The 21,631-nt window shown below is 39.1% G+C and overlaps 1 protein-coding gene across 1 annotated transcript; it reads left to right on the top strand.

Moving 5' to 3' along the window:
• The first annotated feature begins 9,962 nt into the window (after positions 1-9,962).
• On the top strand, positions 9,963-21,270 carry LOC120415942 (uncharacterized). The gene is made up of 3 exons (XM_039577585.2): positions 9,963-10,076; positions 10,760-11,851; positions 19,667-21,270. The coding sequence occupies exons 1-3, from the start codon at positions 9,963-9,965 to the stop codon at positions 20,855-20,857; spliced, it is 2,397 nt and encodes a 798-aa protein (XP_039433519.1). The 3' UTR covers positions 20,858-21,270.
• The last annotated feature ends 361 nt before the right edge of the window (positions 21,271-21,631 follow it).

Here is a 21,631-nt window from a genome sequence, read left to right as displayed (position 1 = left end):
TTCCATAAGGCTGGTACAAATTTTATTTAACGTGAATCCATCATTGTTATAATTTTTCGTTCAAAGATATAAATTTTGCATCGCTTTCAATATTTTGAAAAAAATCCTTCAACAAGTTGTTTAGAATAGTGCCCTACACATGCTGATTCCTTTTGTTAACGATTATCCCATTCCTTGTAAAGTTATGGAAATCGTCATTAATCAATGATTGCCAACTAGGACGTCAATGACTGTGCCACAAAATTATATAAATATTGAAGCACAATTGATTTAGAACAAAAATTCCTTCAGTGGCTTCAAGAAGGCAACAACAGGCACATGCTGATTCCTTTTGGTGCTGAAATTTGTTAAATTGATTTTAATACAGAATATTTTATAGTGATGATCAATTTTCTTCGAAAATTATCAATGGCTTCACCTTAAAGTTTTTGTCTCCCCCCAAATTGTCCCGAAAAATCAGGGGGCAAAAATAATATTTTTTCTAAAAACTTCAAAATTTTAATGCAAATTTAAGTACAATTAGCTGAAATCGATTAAAAATGCATTGCCCTGCGTTTAGAACAGGGGGGCGACATCTATATCTCACAACAGGCAGTTCGCCCGCAGCCAACACAAGCTGTCAACTTCGGCACCAGAACAAAAGGGAGCTGTCGATTACGGCGCCAGCACAAAAGAACAGCTGTTCGTTACGGAACCAAAACAAAGCAACTGCGCACTGTAAAAAAAGTACTAAAACTGCATAAAATGGCATATGGCATAAAAATGGAAATATAGTAATTATTGTTTTTATGTAAAATTTTACCGCAATGTACGTTTAAAAATTAGTGTATGTTTTTGAGGTGATTTTTATCAATTTATTTGCAAAATAAACTACTAAAGTTGGGATTATTAAGCAAACATCGGGCCGATGACCTCATTTAATGTTGTACTTTTATCACATGAAACGTTTAACTTAACTACTGTGTAATTTGACTTTTACTACAGTAATTCTAACAAAAAAATAATTATTAATAAAAAAATATTTTTGTTTTCACTGTACGCAGTTTGCGCGCGTTATCAATCTCAATCACCCAAGATGGCGGCCTTTAGCATCCCCCTGGTTTAGAATCATTTTTAGCATGTTTGGGTTGATTTCAAAATCTGTTGAATTTTTGAAAATTTTCGATGTTTAAGTTATTCTTCGTCATATTTTTTGAAAATTAATGGTTGCAAAGCAACTGAACTATACACAGCTAAAAAAGTAGTAATCCAGCTGCGTGTAAAAGGCTTGGGTGTAAAATAAATATTGCATTATTTTATGCAATTTTATGTAATTTTACACCCTAAAATATGTAGCCCATCAGTATGGGAAACCTACTTGACCGAAATGTCAAGCTGATATATGCGTTTATCCTTACAGCGTTTCATCGGTCTGATGGCCGAGTGGGCTAAGGCGCCAGTCCTCACTGTTGGTGCTGGGTTTGATTCCCGTCGGATGTTACTTTTTTTTTGTTTTTGCAAAAAATGTACATGCAGTGTGTAATATTAAGTGTTTATTTTGACGAAGGTGATGTGCATGCTTTTGCATGCGATTTTACCATCGGATTTTTTGCTGTGTAGTGTAAAATGCATTTTAACACACTTTTTCGATGCAAATGCTGAAACTATGGCTTATTATTTCAATATTAATATTAAAAACGGCCACAGCCGAGGAACAATAACTTTGAAAAATATTTGCACTGGCCTTTAAAAAAAACATTAAAAAAAATTCTCAGGAAATGTCGTAATGACATTGGAATTACTTAACGGCCTAACAACAGCCATTCCGGGATCGACGTTTTACTTCCCCATCGGATGGAAGGTTGTAACAGATGGGAATCGAACTTATAAAGCGGACATATGGCTTAGCCTACATAAAAATGATTCTGAAACTTTCTCTCTGGTTCAGCACCAGTGAACTTCATCAATTAGCCGAAGTTGACACTTTGGATGTTATGTCCAATAAGTGATGCATTTCGACAAAAATCATTGCAGTCTTCAACTGCATTGATCCGCTCTTTATATAGTTTATAAGTTAGTTTTAAGGTATTCCTTTTCCTTTTTGTAAGTGTAGGAGCTCCTACATTTGAAATCAATGAATAGGGAAAAATGCAATATTTTATTATATTTTATTAATAAATTATAATTGCTGGTATTTAAAATTGAGGTGAAAAGTCACCGATTGTGATTGGACACTCATTTTTAACTGAATAAATGAACATGGGAAAGAAAATCTGAATGAATATAAATTAAAAAAAGCCGAGCCTACTGCACTGCCGTTTTACGGCGATATGATGTATACGCCATTTTGGACATTTTCAATTTTATTGTACAGTCTGATAAAGAATCTTAAAAGCTACCTCCTGACGAAAGAATTTTTCAAAAAACTGCTCTGGGGCCCATTTTATTAAGCAAACAAACAATGATGTATACGCCAATTTTACTCATCATGATGTATGTATACATTGAGAATTGCTAGAAGTCAAATTCATTTCTGTTTGAATGTTGATTAAAGGTTTTGGGACCAAATCAAGACTTGGCAATATTTTATTACATTAATTCGATTTAATTCTTAGGGGACGTCCAATAGGCGTCATCCATAAAGTACGTCACGTTCAGTGGGAAGTGGAGGGTTTTGAGTAAGCGTGACATTGCGTGTTAAAAGCATAGGGAAATCGAGACAAAGGGGGGGTGGAGTGAAATTTGGCTGATTTTAATGTGTCGTACTTAATGGTTGACACCTTATCCACATCCACGTAGATACTTTTTTGAAAATTCTAGACCCATCCACCTCCCTTGTGGACAATTGTTCATGCAAAAAATGTGTTTATGGAGCGTAGACAATCGCTAGGGGAGCGTTCTTTCATTACGTAACGCAAAAAACCGAATTTTAAAACCCCCTCTCCCCTAGTAACAAAATTTCCATACAAATTTTAAAAATTTTGTATGGAGCATAACACGGCCTCCAACCCCCCCCCCCGAACTGCGTTACGTAGTAAAAGAACGCTCCCTAATACCCTCCCCCCCTTAAAGTATCCACGTGGACAATGCATTACGGGATCCGCTCAGCTGTCAAAATAGCTGGCACAAAAAATATAGCCAGCCTAGTAGCCAGCTTTGATCAAGCAATGTATACATACATCATTGGAAAGTAAAAGTAGTGATTTTTTATTGCTATTTTTTCGGCCAAATGATGTTTGTGGTTTAAAATCGTAGAGAATAGCAAAAAACAAGAAATTTTGTAGGGGCCACATTTTTATTGTACTTTTTAACAGTTTCTACAGAGCAGACCATAAATTAGTCATTTTAAATTGAAAAAAATGAACAAAAACAGAAAATCGTGTCTACAGCAAAATCACCTCGATGGCGTATACATCATATCGCCGTAAAACGGCAGTGCAATACAATTATGCTACTTTCAAAAAATTGCTTAATATCAATGATTCTATGAAAATATTTTTTCCATAAACTCCAACGTTTTTCTACAACCTAACAAAGAACTATAAAATCCGTTTTTGAATATTCGTCTCTGAAATTTTTTAAGATTTATTTTCAGCAATCTACACTGATTTATCATAATTTGGATTGTTTATTATTTGTGGGATTGCTTTTTCAGCCTTTTTTTTCGCCCAACTCAAGAGGTCCAACTGTTCTGAACAGCAAAATCAACTCCCAATACGAACCGGAACCGGCCATTCATAATCCCACGATATCTCACCAGATTTCAAGCAGCATTGTGATTTGATCGGTACCCTCCCATGACCTTGACATTGCTTAAATTGTACTCGTCCGTCCTTTTTTTTCAGCAAAAAAGTTAGGCACCCACCGCAATTATCACTATCTCCAGGTGGTCAGCTTGTCGTGGGGGTGATTTTAATCGCTGGTTATGAATACATTATCGCCACGTTTTGTTCTGTTTTTAATCGTACCGCAAAAAGGTTGAACAATTTGATTGTCATTGACTGTTTGACGGGTATTTCCAGTGAATCGTTTGAATCGTGAGAATGCATTAATTTTGTGATTGTCTGGTTTAAGAATCTAAAATGAAAATTTGATTTCATTGCGAATGCTATGAAGTTTACAGATGTTCAATGTCTCAATATCAAAATATCAGTTTTCGTGTGTTGTTTTCGCACCAATCAATCAGAGCTCAGGATTCCGTTGTCTCAATTAGTTTCTCATGACGCGTACGGAAGTCTTCTTGAAGAGATCGTTTCTGCAAAAGAACCTCCAAGAAGTGACCAACTGTGGAATTACCTGACAGTTACAACAGAACCACAGCTTTGAAAATTAACAACCCTTTCAACTACTGACTAAGGTTTTGAAATGTTGAATTTGAAAATTTATGCTACAAAGAAGAATTTAAGGAATTTTTAAACTACTTTTCTGATTTTTTTTATTTCGAACTCTTATTCTCTTTTCAAAAACTAATCAAGACTTGGATTCCGTTTCAGCCCATACCGCTACCGTTCTGATGGGTTCGCCAAAAAGTTGCGAAAGATGTCTGAAGCCGAACTGCAATTATCGGTTCATCTACAGAGCTAGAGGGTATCATCACTGACACTGGGTCGGCAAATTGATCCGCAGCGTGATTCTGAGTGAGAAGAGAATCGATTTGTTTCGTGTTTTTTTTTTCATTTCGAAGCTCTGCACAAAAAGTGCACGCATTGCGTTATTTCGAGCGCAAAATGCAAAATGATTTTCATTATTCAATTAGAGGCGAAAAATTGAAAGCATTTATGGAAGTGATGCAATGCAAATATGCCGTGGCCGGAGGCAGAAAACATTCACCGAATCGAACTATTTATGTGGCGAAAAGTGTCAGATCTTTGGCGTGATTTCACGGTCAACTCATAAATAGAAAATTACTTTATAGTTATTATTTCACCAACAAGGGAAACGCTCAATCAAAAACATAAACGGAATAATTAAATTAAGATCTACAGTCCATCGGTTTTCCGAACCCTGACCGTGACTGCAACCGGTCCTTATGTCACGGATGCCCTCCACTATTATGCAACCGCGAGCGCGTCCAAAATCACCCCTTAAAAGTTTGCAACTCTTTCTTACTCAAACTAAACAAACCGTCGTTCCGGTCCGGTAGCCTCGTGGCCAAAGATGTCACAGTCGTGGTCGGGAAATCCGCGTATCGAGCAGATCCAATCCCATTACACTGGCTTGGGACCGCACCGAAATGGAGTCGAGCTGGTTTTCGACCTGGTAATTGAGAAATGCTGGTACTTTTTGCGCCAATTACACGCCACGATTACAACGCGAGAGTATGGTTACAAACTTTTACCAGTTCTAGAGGCACACCACCTATTTTCGATTGGTTAAACTGCGCAACCTAATATAAATGGGCCAAAATTAAAACAATGACGAAAATAGCTTCTCTACCCTTCTTACCAAGTAACGAGCCCACAAACATCAAACGGGAATCAAACGCGCTAGACAATAAGCAATTGTGCTCGTATCAATTAACTTTCGTTTTCATGGCTGTCGCAAAAGGGGCAAAGATCCAGCCAACTGGAGTGTGTCCAGAAGAAAGACCACAGCTGAGAGAGCTGATGGCATCCCTGCGCAGCCAGTGACAAGTGGTGGACGATGGCGTCTCGCAAGTGACAAATTGCAGCGACACTTCAGTCAGGCAAGGCAAGAAAGGCATGAAATGACCGCACTTGATTACCTCTTTAAAGTGTTTGCATTTACAGGCTGGAACTTGGCGAATTATGCAAAAAAATTATGTAATTGGGCTCGCGCACGGTAACGTCTTGTCATGTGCAGTTTCTAGTATTGTCATAATTGGACTTTTAAAGACTATCAAATTTGGTCAAGTTTAATCAGTTGAAACTACAAATTAAGTGATCCAAAATCATTTTCATGCAATATGCCAGATTTGAAAAAAATTACAGTATTTTTTAACAATAATTAATAATTTTTGTGAGCTGGTCGTGGTCATACAAAATTGGCATGTAAATATTCGAAAATCCACCCACCCAATTGTAGGTAATCACAACCTTGCGTCTTTCAATTACGAAAATGTTGGTACCCAAACATGTATAGGTCATCGCTGAAATTTTAAACTTATCCCAGTGAAAAAAGTTAATTTTTTGCCGATTTTGTCCATTTCCGTTCTTGCGCGTGGCGCGTTGAAAACCCCGGATTTTATTTTCAAAAAAAAAAAAAAACAAATTTTGGAATCCTGTTAATGAACTCCTCCCATTTTTTATTATGTTACGTAAGATTGTCCGAATTCGATAAAAATATTTCCAGAAATAGGCTCTTTGGTCCAGACACCGTCAAAACGTGATTTTAACATTTCATACGACCTTTTCATATGTTTGGCTAGATTTTTAAAACTTCTTACTATTTTTCTTTGAAAGGCCAACTTATCACATATCATCAGCTAAAATCGGTTGAAATGGCGGGGAGTTATGATTTTTTTTGAAAAATGTGGTTTTTGCTAAAATATACGCAAATAGCTATTTTTTCGGACCACCCTTACACGGTGTAGGTCACCGTAATGGACAAAAAAAAATATGGGTCTATTCTGAACCCGATTATATGTATATGTATATGTATATTTTTTTATTTGTGCCCTTCGACGAAAGAAAAAGTGGAAATTACAAGTCATGATTTTTACTTTTGTGTGTGTGTGCAACCAACCAAACGGGACCACGCGGCCACTTCTTACAAATTGAAAATTCCATGCAATTTTTAGATCTACATTCTATACATGCAAATAACTTGCATAGGCATTTGGAAGGTGTTAGCTCTGCCGAGCTTCGGTGACCCATTTCTACGCTGGCTGGCCGAGCGCGAGGTACCTCAGCTTTTATCGACAAGCCCCGCTCTGAAGAACGTTTGCATCAATCGGATTCAAACGTTATTTAGAACTTCCAAACTCTTGTCAAATGGACAAAGACCCAGCGCGTATTCAGTTGGTAGTAACAGTTTTCCTAATTCCAGTCATAGCTTGCCAAACCGCGATGGCCTAGTGGTTAGCATTTTTGCTTACCAATCCAATGGACGGGGGATCGAACCCCGACTTTGATTTTTCGTTCATGCTCAAGTATTTCTAAGTCTTAAATTTTCCCGTTGGGAGCAGCTGGGCATCAAACCCAGGACCATTCGCTTACAAAGCAAACACCGTAACTAATCAGACACGGCCGCTCCCCTTTGCAAAATTGGAAAATTGGCTAGCGATTATTTAAAAATCTGTACCTTGAGAAGGGATTTTCCGACCAATTCGGTTTCTTTTGGAGAGTTGTCGGTTATGATAAGTAATTTTCAAAAAATAAAAAAAATAAAATGGTACGCGGAAAAAACACACATATAAAAAATCGAAAATTAGTAATTAAAACCCTTAAAAAGGCAGCTTTTGCGCACATGTTTGAGATGGTGCCAAATCTAGGCCACAAAGATATTTTGGATAAATCAGAATTATTGTCAAACAAAATTTAAATATAATTTTTAAATGCATAATCAAATTTGCAAAATGACTACACAGTAAAAAATTTCTGTGTAAAATCGCATGCAAAAGCATGCACATCACCTTTGTGAGCTAAAGCATGTAATATTGTATGAGAAAACGTGTACACAAAAAGCATGTACAAAAGAAAAATAAATTAATTTTGCACACCCCAAAAATAACCATCAATCTGTTGACAGTCATATCCAGATTACCAAGTCTGCGCCCCAACCATCTCGGCTATCTCGCCGCTGTGAAATTCGCTGGATCAACACCGATGTAGCTGTGCGTTCCCCATACATCGTATACAGTTAATTCAGTATTTGACGTACGGGAAACCTACTGCTACATCGGCGTTGTACACAAATTTACAAGACGGTGAGAGAGCCGAGACGGATGGGGCGCGGACTTGGTAATCTGGATATGACTGTCAACAGATTGATGGTTATTTTTGGGGTGTGCAATATTAATTTATTTTTCTTTTGTACATGCTTTTTGTGTACACGTTTTCGTATACAATATTACATGCTTTTGCTCACAAAGGTGATGTGCATGCTTTTGCATGCGATTTTACCATCGGATTTTTTGCTGTGTATACTCATTTTATAGGCTAGTTGTTTAGATCTGATTCTCTTAAAGTTTGAAGTTTTTGAAAATTTAGTGTTTCTCAGTGTTATTTTAGCCCTTATTTTGCAACTCGCGAAACTGTTGATTCAATTTTCAATGTTAAAAATGAAACTATTGTAAAATTTTTGGAACTTTTGTTCAAAATTAAGCCCACAAAACCTTTGCTAATGTTAAAACCCAACACTAACACTATCTCAAACATCGTGTTTATTATCTCAAAACAGCACAAATTCAGTTTGCATCTCACCTTGAAAATTATATAACCAAACCGTTTTGCGAGGAAATTTTAATAACCAAAACTTGACAGCACTTAAAACGAATAGACCAACCGTCAGCACGTAAGATATGTCAACCAGATAGGCGGTTTTGTTATGCGATCGTTTGAGTGTTTGATACAATTATACTTTTTGTCTTGGGCATGTGTGCGATACAGGTCAAACTATTTTTTACGATCATTCGTTGTGTTTTCGTTTTGACCTGGTTTTATACTGGTGCAATTGGGTCTGTCAACTACATTCGACCTTTTTCTTTGACTTTCAATTCAATTTTCTTTACAATATATTGATTCTATTAATAAATGTTATTAAAAAAAAGTGACAAAATTATCATTTTTATTTTTAAGTGTAATGTAATGACGTATTGTCAAGACAATTTTCTATATGATTGATTCAGCCAGCAACAGCTAAGGGGGTCTCACTCGAACCCTCCAACATAAAAGTATGTCTTTTGTGACTCTTTTACGTCATTCTATTGCACTAATGTTGTTGATATTTTGATCTACGATTGAAGCTCATTTGAATATTTTTGCTAGACGGTCTCGGTCACTGGCTTTCGGGGTTTGTTTTCATTCACCAAAACTAAATACTTTTCTAAATTTTCTTCATCACCAACCACAGCTGAACCTGCCCCATGAAATCCACAGCTGAAGCCATACCCGAAATAAGTATGCTGTAATTTCCCTATAAGAAACACAACGATGCTTCACTCATTTGGGTTTTCATAGACATCTCACTTTCGGTACTATGTAGCGATCGAGGTAGCTTGATAACTTTAGACTGTGATTTTTCTCAAATTTATTTTTATTAAAAAAATTTCAACCAAAACGTTGAAGGATTGCAAGGCAGAGAAGGAAAAGTGCTCAAACTGTGAGAAATTGAGGAATGAAAAAAATGCGGACATCGACGTGAACCATGCTGTGTGGAGCAGTGAGTGTCCGGTGTACAGAAAACAGCAGGAACGGAGGAATAAACTAGTTGATTATACACAATAGCAACCACAACCTGTTGGAGATGTACTGTACTTGAACATAGCGGGAATAAGGACACATTTTGACGAGCTTAAGGTGATAATTCAGAAGGACAAGCCGAAACTGGTGATCTTGACAGAAACGCACTTGACCACGAAACATGATCTTGACGACTATGAGATTGAGAACTACAAGAAAAGCGCCTGTTTGTCAAGATCAGCTCACACGGGAGGTGTATTAATGTACGTGGATGACCGTCTGGACTTCGAGACGATATCTGACTTCGTTGCTGGTGACAACTGGTTCCTGGCAATTGATGTCAAAAGCCCTACACTGAGCGGAATTTATGGAGGAATCTACCACTCACCTAGCAGCAGTGACATCAGTTTCATCGATAGTCTGGAAACATGGCTTCGGAGTGTTTTTGTAGACGAAAAGGCAAATGTTTTCGCTGGCGATTTTAACATCCGTTGGAACGAACCAGGATATTCACGGGAATTGAGAAACGTCACGGAGGCATTGGGAATGAAACAACTGGTTTCTGAACCGACTCGTGTTGGACCGAGCAGCAGCACGATGATAGACCTCGTTTTTTCAAACATGGAGGGTGGAAACGCACGTGTCTTGGAGAAGCTGAAAATTTCCGATCATGAAACCGTAGGAATCACCATCGGAACAAGCAGCATTCACCTGGCTGAACGCAACAAGACCCGGGTAAGTTGGAGCCGGTACTCTAAAGAGAAACTGCAGGAAATTCTTCGTTCGAACCGAAGCCTTTCGATACCTACGGATTCAGTCGACGACGCGGGAGAAGAGTTTGATGCAGGTTTGGTGGCAGCAGTTGGAAGCAACGTTGCCAGATTATTTTTTCGGAAATCTGTATTTTCTTAAAAATAAATCTGTATTTTATCTGTATCATGTCAAATTCGAAGCCATAGAAGATTTTTTAGACTTTTCACAACAGATTTAAGCTTTTTAATCATATTAAAGCATAATTCAATTACTAAATTATTGAAATTTTCAAATTAAATCATTTTTAAAAAATCTGTATATACAGATTTTTGTGATTTTTGGGATCAAAAAATCTGTATAATACAGATTTATCTGTATATCTGGCATGGCTGGTTGGAAGTCTCATCGACGTCCGCACTGATGAACGAGCAGACCCAAACGACTGGTATGGAGATCATCTTAAAATGCTGAAAACCGTGAGAGACAACGCCTATCGGAAGTTTAAGATCACCAAGGCGGCCAGTGATTGGGATGCGTACAAACATTGCAGAAATCAATACGTCAACCAAATTCGCACATCAAAGAACTCGTCAATCAACAGTGAAATCAGGTGTTGCGGTGGAGATTCAAAAAAGCTATGGAGGTGTTTGAAGTCACTGATTCAGCCTGGAGGACAGCCAGCAACGGAGATAGTGTTCGGAAAGCCACGAGGAGATGCTGAAACGGCTAGGCTTTTGAACAACTTCTTTGTTCGGAGTGTGGAGGAGATACACGAAGGGATTCCACCGACGACATTTACGCCTGTTAGCGGAGAAGCGGAACTGGATGAGCTGATGAGTGAGTTTGAGCCAATCACGCTAAGCAAGCTGAAGGAAACAGTTCGGTCACTGAAGGATTGTGCTGGAGTTCGAAATGTCACAAAACGGGTCATGATGGATGCTCTGGACGTGGTTGCAGTAGATCTGTTGGATATAGTGAACAAATCACTGACACGAGGTGAATTCCCAGCCGCATGGAAGAAGACTTTAGTGGTTCCCATCTCAAAAGTTCCAAGATCCAAGAAGCCAGAAGACCACAGACCGATCAACATGCTGCCGCTGTACGAGAAAGTAATGGAGACAATCGTGAAGGAACAGTTAATGTCGTTCATTGATCGAACTGGCGTGCTGCTGAAAGAACAATCTGGTTTCCGGAGGCACCATTCGTGTGAATCGGCGCTGAACCTCCTGTTGCTGAAGTGGAAGCAGTGCATTGAAGAAGGAAGCATTGTTCTTTCAGTCTTCGTGGATTTGAAGCGGGCCTTCGAAACCATTGACCGGAAGAAACTGATTGGTGTTCTGCAGAAAAGCGGGATTCGTGGTACGGTGCTGAGATGGTTCATCAGCTACCTAGACAACCGGAAGCAGGTCACGAAATACAACAGCGCGGTCTCACCAGAAACGTCAGTAAATCTTGGAGTACCACAAGGTAGCGTGCTAGGGCCACTGTTGTTTATACTGTACATAAATGACATCAAACAGGCATTGAGGCGAACACAGGTTAACCTGTTTGCTGATGACACAGTGTTGTTCGTGGTTGGTGACAGCTTTGATGAATGCTTCGATGTCATGAATGAAGAGTTGGTCGGTTTCTCGGAGTGGTTGAAGTGGAAGAAGCTGCAGCTGAACATTGCGAAGACAAAGTGCATGGTGGTGACGACACGGCAGACCAACGAGTGCAGGAGGCGGGTGCAGATGGATGGTGGAAGCGTCGAGCGGGTAACGACGATGAAATACCTCGGGGTCATGCTGGATGAAAAGCTGAACTTCAACGAACACATTGATTTCACCATTCGGAAAGCAGCACGAAAGTTTGGAGTTTTGTGTAGGATTAATCGCTACTTGACAGCAGAGACAAAGGTGTTGTTGTACAACTCGCTCATCGCCCCGCACTTCGATTACTGTTCATCAATTTTATTCTTGGCAACACAACGGCAACTCAAAAGAATGCAAGTTCTACAGAGTAAGATCATGCGGCTCATCCTTAGATGTGATCGATTGACGCCACGACGGAGCATGCTCGAATGTTTGCAGTGGATGTCGGTGAAGCAACGAATTGAGTACAACACCCTTGTTTTTGTTTTTCGTATGAAGGAAAGGATGGCACCACAATACTTGACGGAAGCCATGGTATGCGGAAGGGATATCCATGAGCATGACACTAGAGGAGCTGACGATCTCAGGTTGCAGAATTGGAAAAAGGCATGCACGCAGAACTCGCTATTCTACAAAGGATTTAAGCTTTATAACCAGCTTCCGGAGGCTGCAAAGTTTTCGAGCAATATAAACGAGTTTAAAAGGAGCTGCAAGGAGTTTGTACGGCAACGGCCGTTGGAGTAGAGTGACCCACGATGGTACTGTGACGAAGAGCACGTTATGACGGCTTCTTGGCAGTAGGTTTCCTCATTCATTGTTTGGGTTTTCTGTTATGCGTCTTCTTCTTTCAGGTTTTATTCAGTTCTCTTGAATGAACTCTGATGCGAAAAGAGTGCATCCATCAGTGAAAATTGTTTTAATTACAGTTCTCAGATGTGCCCTCGGAAAGTAACATTTGACCCTCCCCCCTCTGACGTGGCTGATGTGGGTGCATTTCATGGGTGTAGGTAAATTTTTTGAACGATTGATGATTTTTTTTTTTGATTTATTATAGAGATTTTACACCATTGTGCAATCGTCTCTTCAAGGTGGATAGTAGAAGAGGAAAGTTTACAAAGTTTTTGATCACTTGTCTGGCTATATTTTAATAATTGATACCATGCCTTTTTTCTAACGATTTCTGTCTTAGTTTCAAATATTTACGGGCAAATTTGGATCTTAAATTATCAAGTTCTTTACTTTTTTCTTCGTCCTCTTCCTTCGAGGATTTAACCGTTAACTCATAACACTTATTGTAATAATATTTTGCTTGTATGGCATCTTCATCTTCTTCATCTGTTGTTTCTTCTTTAGCCATCTCTCTTCGTTTTGTTCTTAAGTCGTAATCCGCGTCCAAATATGCTTGCAAGCGCTTCCGGGATTTGCGAGTGTGCTTAGAAAGCACGGTCTCGAATCCATCGTTAGATTCTTCGGCAATTTCACTTGTTTCCATTGCATTTTGGTCTGGTTTACTGTTGTTGCTTTTTCTGCTGCTGCTGCTGCTTGGCTCAGGTTCAGTCGGTGGTGTACTGCTTTTTTGGTTCACCTTTTTACTCGAATCCCCACATTTTTTGTTCTTTGCTTTGAGTTTGCAAAGCGATTTTTTGCCTATAATCGTCACTGCTGCAGCAGCGTTGTTTACAGTGATTGATTTCGGCGTTGGCTGTTTCAGCAACATCCGCAGGGTCCGAACTCCATTTGGGATCCCTGGGAAGAAGTTAATCCAGCGGTCGTTGGTGATGGTTAAAATTTCGCCGTATTTACTCATCACTTTGACTACGTCATCATTGCTTATGCCTAGAGGTAGGTCAAGCACACGAACTTCCGTAGCGTTGTTGTCCAGGTAAATCGGGATTTTGCAACCCTGATATACCAGAGGTTTGTCGATGATGGACGAGGCCATTGCTGAATCGGCGAACTGCAGCACGGCTATTCTTCTTCTATTGCATAATTGCAATGCTCGCAAGTTTTCTTGGTTTATTTGAAGGTCAGCGAGAAGTTTTTTTACAAGCTTTGGGCTTGGTTGGTTTTGGAGTTGACAAAAATCCAGAACCACACTGTTTTTGTCTACGGTGCACATTTTGAAAAAGCGGCGACGCGCACACAAACTGCGGACTGGTGTTAAGAATGCGACTTGTATTGTCGGCGGTTACTTTGCAACTGATTGATGATTTGAGTACTATTTTTAACTTTTGTTTTTTTTCATGTTTTCTGTTTTATCTTGTTTAATTAACGTGGATCAAGCTGTTTATCGTTTTATTCACCATTGAACAAATAAAAACATTTGAATGGGGACCATGAAAGCAGATTAAACTGTGTATTAGAGTGTAAAAAAAATGACTTTTTGGCGGGCATTCAAGGGTTTGTTCCGGTGGGCATACTAAGCCCAAATCCAAAATATGAGTTTGATTGGACGTAACAGGAGCTGGCGCTCCACCCTTCAATTTTAAATGGGATTTAACCCGTAAAAAAAGATTTTTTCAAAAATGTCACTTTTTGAGACGTTTTGGCCACTGATGCGTTTATTTTCAACATCATTGGCGTGTAGGCCAGATCCTTGCGCATCTTTTGGTATGTATAACATTGAAATTTGGAGCTCCATGGAGCTCGGTACAGACCTTCAAAGTTTGGCATTTTTGCAAAAAATCGGCCCCGGCAAAAAAGATATGCGTCGCGCCTCGCAACGCCCTAGACGCCATTTGATTTTGCTGGGGTCAATTTTTCGAAAAAATGCCAAACTTTGAAGGTCGGTACCGAGCTCCAGGGTGCTCCAAATTTCAATGTTATACATACCAAAAGATGCGCAAGGATCTGGCCTACACGCCAATGATGTTGAAAATAATCGCTTCAGTGGCCAAAACGCCTCAAAAAGTGAAATTTTTGAAAAAACAATTTTTTACGGGTTAAATCCCATTTAAAATTGAAGGGCGGAGCGCCAGCTCCTGTTACGTCGAATCAAGCTCATATTTTGGATTTGGGCTTAGTATGCCCACCGGAACAAACCCTTGAATGCCCGCCAAAAAGTCATTTTTGTTACATCCTACTGTGTATCTTGCATCTGATGAGTGACATCACATTGTTGTGGTTGGAACACGTTTGCTATGGCATTGATTCTTACCTTCTTTCTATCTTTACATGTTATAGAGTTCTTTTTCAAATTTATCTTTTGTTTTCGTTTTAAAAAGTTTGAATTGAAGTGAAATCGAAATCCCTTTTTGATTATGTGATACAATCTCAGAGGACTGATTCCGTTACTCAAAAATCGTTTTAAAAAACTTCAAAAGCTGTAAGTCGGAATTGAATCCCTTGGAGGTGATCCAATAAACAGAAATGTGGTGAGGCATCAAGCAAAACAATAGCAAATGAAAACTTGGGTGATATAAACTTTAACGATACTTATGGAAAAGTTACTAAAAATTTCGCAATGAGAGTAGCTTTAAGTGATAGAAAATAAAAAGTTTGATTCAACAATCATCCGAAATCGATTGCCTTCTCTCTTCTTAGCAAAAAGTGAAAAGCAATTGCACCATCCCAATTTCGTTCCGCGGGTAATTTATTCTTGAGCCCTCCATAAAAGCAAACTCCGTTCAAGTCGTTGGTTTGACGGCGGACTGGCTAGTTACGTAACGCCTTTCGATGTGGTCAATTAGCCAGCCGTCCGAGATTCATCTCTATCTCCGTGCGGCAGCCACCTCTCATCCCGGCCATTCAATCATGCCTATTAATGAAATTAACCTTATCGATGCACTTTTGCACCACCTGTTCTGGTGCACCGTCGCCTGCTGGCAATCAGAGCAGGCGCAGTAGCAAACTGGAAAGTGACGGCCTGTCCGGAGGAGGTGATTGCTTTTTACCTTTTACCATTCAATTGTTGGGCACTGAAAAGCCATAAAACACCGAGCTTGTTAACTGGGTGTAGTTGGGATGTTTTGTATCGATTTTCTTTTATAAATAAATTGAAAGGCAATTTATTCTATACTAAAAGTGCTGAATTTTTCAGCACTCAAAAGTGCACTATAATGTACTTTTCAGGAGTGTTATTTATCGTATTGATAAATAGAATTTTTTTTACTACAAAATGCAGGGAAAGTAAGTGTTTTTTAAACGTAATTGCAAAAAAAAAGTTTTTTACCCTTTTATGATCATGTATAAAATGTGGACATCACTATTTCATCCCCCTAACGCTAATAAAGTTGAGCAGCGTACTCTGATTTGTAGCCCAAAAGACAGATTCCATTCACAAAAGAAAGACGAAGGGAGAAAAAAAGGAAAGCTGGGGTATTTGGAAACATTGTTTAGATTTATTCTGAAAATAAAAATATTGCTTCTTTATTTTAGAAAAATACACACATTTAAGCAGTAATTTCAAAAGCACACGATTTAGTTTATGGGGTGAACACTTTAAAAAACTGGTCAAAATCACCACTTTTTCATAAACTTTTTCTTAAAAAGCTCAAGAATAGCACTAGTCTGCAAGCGACAAGAAAAAAATAAAATTTTGGGAAATTTAAAGAGATACTCCGTACCTCGGTAATTTAGGTAAAAATAAGGATCTGTGCCAAAATGTATGGGGAAAATATCGTTTCAGATTTTTTCTGCAGATGGCGCAGGTCTTGCCTTAAATTTTACATGTGTGAGATTCTTCTAGAAAATTCAATTCTCTACAACTTTGCCGAAGAGTGCAAAAAGATCCGAGTTGTAGATTTTTGTTATTGTCGCCCTATTGCAGACCCATATCGATGCCTCTGTGCTCTCTTGTTCTAAGCTTGCTGGTTTGGTCTAGTTAGCATAAGAGAGTACAGAGGCATCGATATGTTTAAACCTTAATTTTTTCTCTGCTCTACAGCTTTGTTTGACATTGATACACTTTTAAAAGTAACCCTACAAAGTTTCATAAAAAGTTGCAGGTGGTTATGTTACACACGACCAATATGGCAAAGAACTTCGCACAAAGCTCGTACAAAGTATCTCGAAAATGCGCAGGCCATATTTTAGCTCCTAGTAAAATCATTATATTAACCCTTAAGAAAACGAAATACGCGAACAAAAATTGATATTATAACACTTTAGCTCAATTCTTAGGGCAGATTCTGATTCAGCGGGCAAAATTACATGGGAAAACATATAGTTTAACAGTTTTTTAATTTCATTAAATCTAAAATCTAAACCATTCTAATTTTTAACAAAGCCAAAAGTTGCCCCTTCCCAATTACAACAACTCTTTTGAAGACACCAAAGCTTCAAAACGCTCATTTTTTTTCAGAAAAATCAATTTCAACTTAATTTTGCGATCTGGACCACTGTGCATTAGGGTGCCCAGAAAAAATGATGTTTTGCTTCGCAAGCGGAATACGCATTTATTGTTTATTTGGTTACTCATCAATATTAACAACCCGAGCCTGAAGTTGAAAAAAAGGATTTACATACAAATATGACTTTTTTAAATCGTTATTAATTTTTCAGGATCGTTTAATATTCGGTTTTACGGTTTGGGCGGGGACGGAAAACTACTCATTAATAAGAAGAAACTTATGAAAATTATAGGTGGATAGGCGATAAGTGTCTTAGAAGGACGGAAACTAAGTCAGTGAAAGGCCCTTATGAGACAGCGTTTGTGTGTGATCAAGGCTTTTAACCTTCTAATTTGACTGTGTTCAAGTTTAGAATAGCAGGATCAAATTTGGCTGTTTGACAAAGTTGTAGAACATTAAATTTCCGATAAGAATCACACTTTTGGGAATCTGTGGATGGAAGTATCGCACGCTGCAGCAGAAACGCTAACAAATTGGGGTTTTCATACATTTTCCATTTTTCCCAAACAAACTTCATCGTCGAGTGTCAATGGGTAAACGTTGGCCGATTTTTTTCCATATTGGCTCAGATTCCTAAAATAGCTCAAGAAACAATATTAAGGTTGTGGGCGACGTTTTGAAAAAGTCCCTTATTATGGGCACCCTACTGTGCATTGGTATCGACCAACTTGCCAACTTGAGCATTGAAAAAATATAAATTTATCCCTAATAAACCCAACCTCCCCTCAAAATAGGCGTCCAAGCGAGGGTGATCTTGGGCGGGTGATTCGCAAAGAATGCCCACCATCAACTACGTGGACGGACGCCGCGACGCCTCAGCTGCAGAAAGCAAGCAACGAAACGCCATCGGACATCGGAATTGGCTTTTGAAGCCGTGGCGGCGCCGATCGCGAACTGGGTCGTTGTATATAAACAAGTGATTTTTGGCAGCTCGGTCGCATTTCATTATTGTCGACCGCGCGCGGAAAACGGCACTGCCGGCGTGAACTGTTTCGTTTTGAATTTTCTATCCGTTTTTTGTAGTTTTTGGGGTGGTACCGATCGGTGTTGTTGGAGCAGATTTGGTTTGGGGACCCTGACTGGAAGGACATTCGAAGATTTGCGGCCAAAGTTGAAGGAGATTTGGGTGGACCGTTGGATGCTGGCGTGAAGAGACGTATTGCTGTTGTGCAGAGTTGCAGTGTTTCAGTGAACTTCAAGAAGAATAAATCTGGTGACGTTTGGGATGATGGTTAGTTAACATGAAAAATGTCATCCAAAGAAGATGCACGAACAAATTAAGTTTTATTTAACGCAATAAAAGAGACTCCTCCTTAATGAACAAAAATATACGTGATTCAGGTGGAATGAAACATTCTGCGAACGAAAAAATAGTTTAATAAAGTGTTAAATTTAATGGAACTTGTGAACTGTGAAAACTTGCCAAAAAATCCCGAGTGCTGAAAAGGCTTATTGACTCAATTGCGAACTAAAATAGGCTGTAGCTCATCAAATTATGAAGTTGTTCATAACTTTATGAGCAAACACGAGATAAATTTTCAATGGAATGAAGCAATTATTAGATATCGTCAGTGGTTACGTCTAAAAAACAACAAGAAATTAATATCGAAAATCTTTCTACGTAAGATTGTTCTTAAATAGTAGGTTATCAACATTTTCTCAACATATAATGGAATTTGTTGAACTCTACCTTAAATGCCAAACGACTTTTTGACCTAAATTCACCCCGTAGAGGGGGTGACATTGGGTCAAACGAAACTAAAATCATGCTCGAACACAAAGAATGGGTGAAAACAAGTCATCCAATAGTGTAACTCGTTTGAGGGAATCGTATTGGCATGCTTAAATGATTTTTAAACATTTAGGTACTTTTGTAGTAATTTCAAAAAATATATTAAAAGGATTTTTTTTTCGAAATGTAATTTTTGGCCAAAACTCAAGTTTAGATAGCTGCAAAATGAAAGGATTAGGTCTAGGAACGTGATCTTCTCACAACTCTTTAAACAGAATTAGAATTTGCAAAATCCTTAAAAATTGACCTGCAAAACAAGAAAAACTTGTGACGTACAAAAAATAAATATTTTTTTATCTACCGATAAAGCTGATGCTGATATTAAAAAAATGTGTTTGTCCCTCGACTCTAGTTGGGGGATGGAGAAACAACAATTGAAATTACTAGCCAGAATTTCAACATTTCAATGAAAACAATGTTGGAAAATGCATTTTACAACCCGATTACAGATTTGTAATCATTAGTTGGCAAAAATGTAAAATTTGACGAAACAAAATTAGCAATAAAAAAAAAATTTACGGTGCTGTCAAGCTAAAAATGATTCAGTTCCACTTAATTGCACTTGAATTTCCTTTGACATTTTAAGCTCCCTGAACAAAAAAAAAAAATCCACCTGATTTTTTCGATCCGATTTTGGAAAGGGTGACAGAAACTTGGAAAAATATTTGCATCAGACTAAGTATTTTAATTAAAATTTTATGTTAATATTTTTAAATAAATAATGTGAAATTAGGAAAAAAAAATTAATGCATAAAATTTGAAATTAAGTTGAACTTTTCATTTTCTATTTCACAGCATTTCAGACTGGCAGCCATCGTGCTGCTATCGGCAGCCGTGTTGGCCGCTAAGGAGCCACAAAAGCCGAAACCTACCAAGGCCACACCCGTGACTGCTTCACCAAAAGCACCAGCCAAAACTCCCCATGGAAAACGTGAAGCTCCGGTCGGATACGGTCACATGGATTACATCCCACCAAGTCATCCCGGATACAGTTATGGCATTGCGCAGCCCTCGTTCAACTTGCCACAGTACTCGGGCCACAAATACTTTGGCATGCCGTCGTACAAGTTTGCTGCCGCTCCGCAGAGTTCATATTTTGCTCCGGTCAGCCAGCATGGGTTCAATTCGCTCGCGGACAGTTCGGTAAAATATAGCATTGGCTCGAAGGAACTTGCCGAGCTGATCAAGGCGCTGCACTCACCGAGTCCAGCGATTTCGATCAAGGCCGTCCCCACGGGTCATGGCTGGGATACACCGTACAACTATGACGCGTTTGCCCACTATAAGCCAACAATGTACAAAGTTCATGAGATCTCTCCATCCTATGGAGCTCCGTTGGCAACACCCTACCTTCCACCGAGTTATGGTATTCCTCAACAACCATCAGAACCAACGTATCCCACTGGAGTCAAGGGAGTTAGGCACTACGCATCATCGGTCAATGCACCCGTTCCGGACATCTACTCCGGAAACAAGTACATCTCGGCCATCAAGCCAATAAACGTCCACACTCCGGCCCAGGTTGTATCCCCGTTGCACACCTCGATCCATGCCCAGAAACCGTTCAAACCTTCAACCTACCTTGGATCTTCCAACGACATCTCCGATTATACCCAAACCCAAACCCCCACTTCATCATCCGCTCACAATGCATACCTTGCCCCTACTCTGCAGTACCTTCCACCGGCCAAACCCCAGAACAAAATAACCTTTGACCAGCCCTCCAAGTCCTACCTGCCACCAGTTCCAGTCAAAACCAACAACGGATATCTACCACCCCCTAAACCAGCCAACACGTACCTTCCAGTAGCATCTCCCAACCACAACTACATTCCGGTGACCTCGAACGATGACAACGTCAAGCACTACCAACATCTGCAACCACCGCACAGCTCGGAAGAGTCCAACGAATCCGCGTACGATTACCACGCGTCGGCCCCGTCCGGCTCTACGGCCAAGCCTCACCACCACCCGTGGCAGCCCTAGACGATGGGACGCTGTCCTGCCGTCGATCAAGCCCTACTGCGGAAAATCATCCAAAGACTTTAATATATTTTGCTGTTGTTGTTCGAAGACTCCGAAACTAGGTGACTGAATCCCACGGTGATGACGCACGTTCTTCCCCTCTCCCAACGCAAGCATTTAATCTTAATTTTTTGGCCGATAAGTTATTGTTCCCTTCTAAGGCTTACCCTAGGTTTAAGAGATCCTTGTCGAAATGTGATGCACTGAACACTGAACAAACGCCATCCGGATAGGGTCGTAATATATAATGCCATTTTCTTTATATCGTGCACTGTGAATGCGGAATTAATCGAACGAACAAAAAAGGCGCGATTCTTGCGCAACGATAAAGTGAACTAATCTTACAGAATTATGCATGAAGTAATTCTAGCGATAGGTTTACCGGGCGATTGCTCCGAGTGTATATTATTTAATTGATCGAATTGTACTTGTTGATTTAATGTACGAAGAAAGAAATAAAACATAAATAAATACATAAAAGAAAAATTAGTGTTATTTTGTTTTCTGTTATTAAAGCATTGGTGCAGTATTTCTGTAGCAAAAAGCCAAATCAAACTCTTTGACCCTCTACCGGCCACAATTTTTTTTTCGATTTTTTTTAATTTTTCCCGTGTCTATGAGGTCTCTTGTTTTTTTTCCTATTTTTCTTGTTTTTTTTAATATATTTTTATTTGCATTTATCTTGTTTAGTTTATGTTTGTTTCTGATAGTATTTGGCTTACTCTACCACCTCCT

This window comes from Culex pipiens, chromosome 3 (assembly GCF_016801865.2).
Source record: "Culex pipiens pallens isolate TS chromosome 3, TS_CPP_V2, whole genome shotgun sequence".
Lineage (NCBI taxonomy): Eukaryota > Metazoa > Arthropoda > Insecta > Diptera > Culicidae > Culex > Culex pipiens.
The sequence above is the reverse complement of the archived record's forward strand: the minus strand, read 5'-3'. Positions and strand labels throughout refer to the sequence as shown.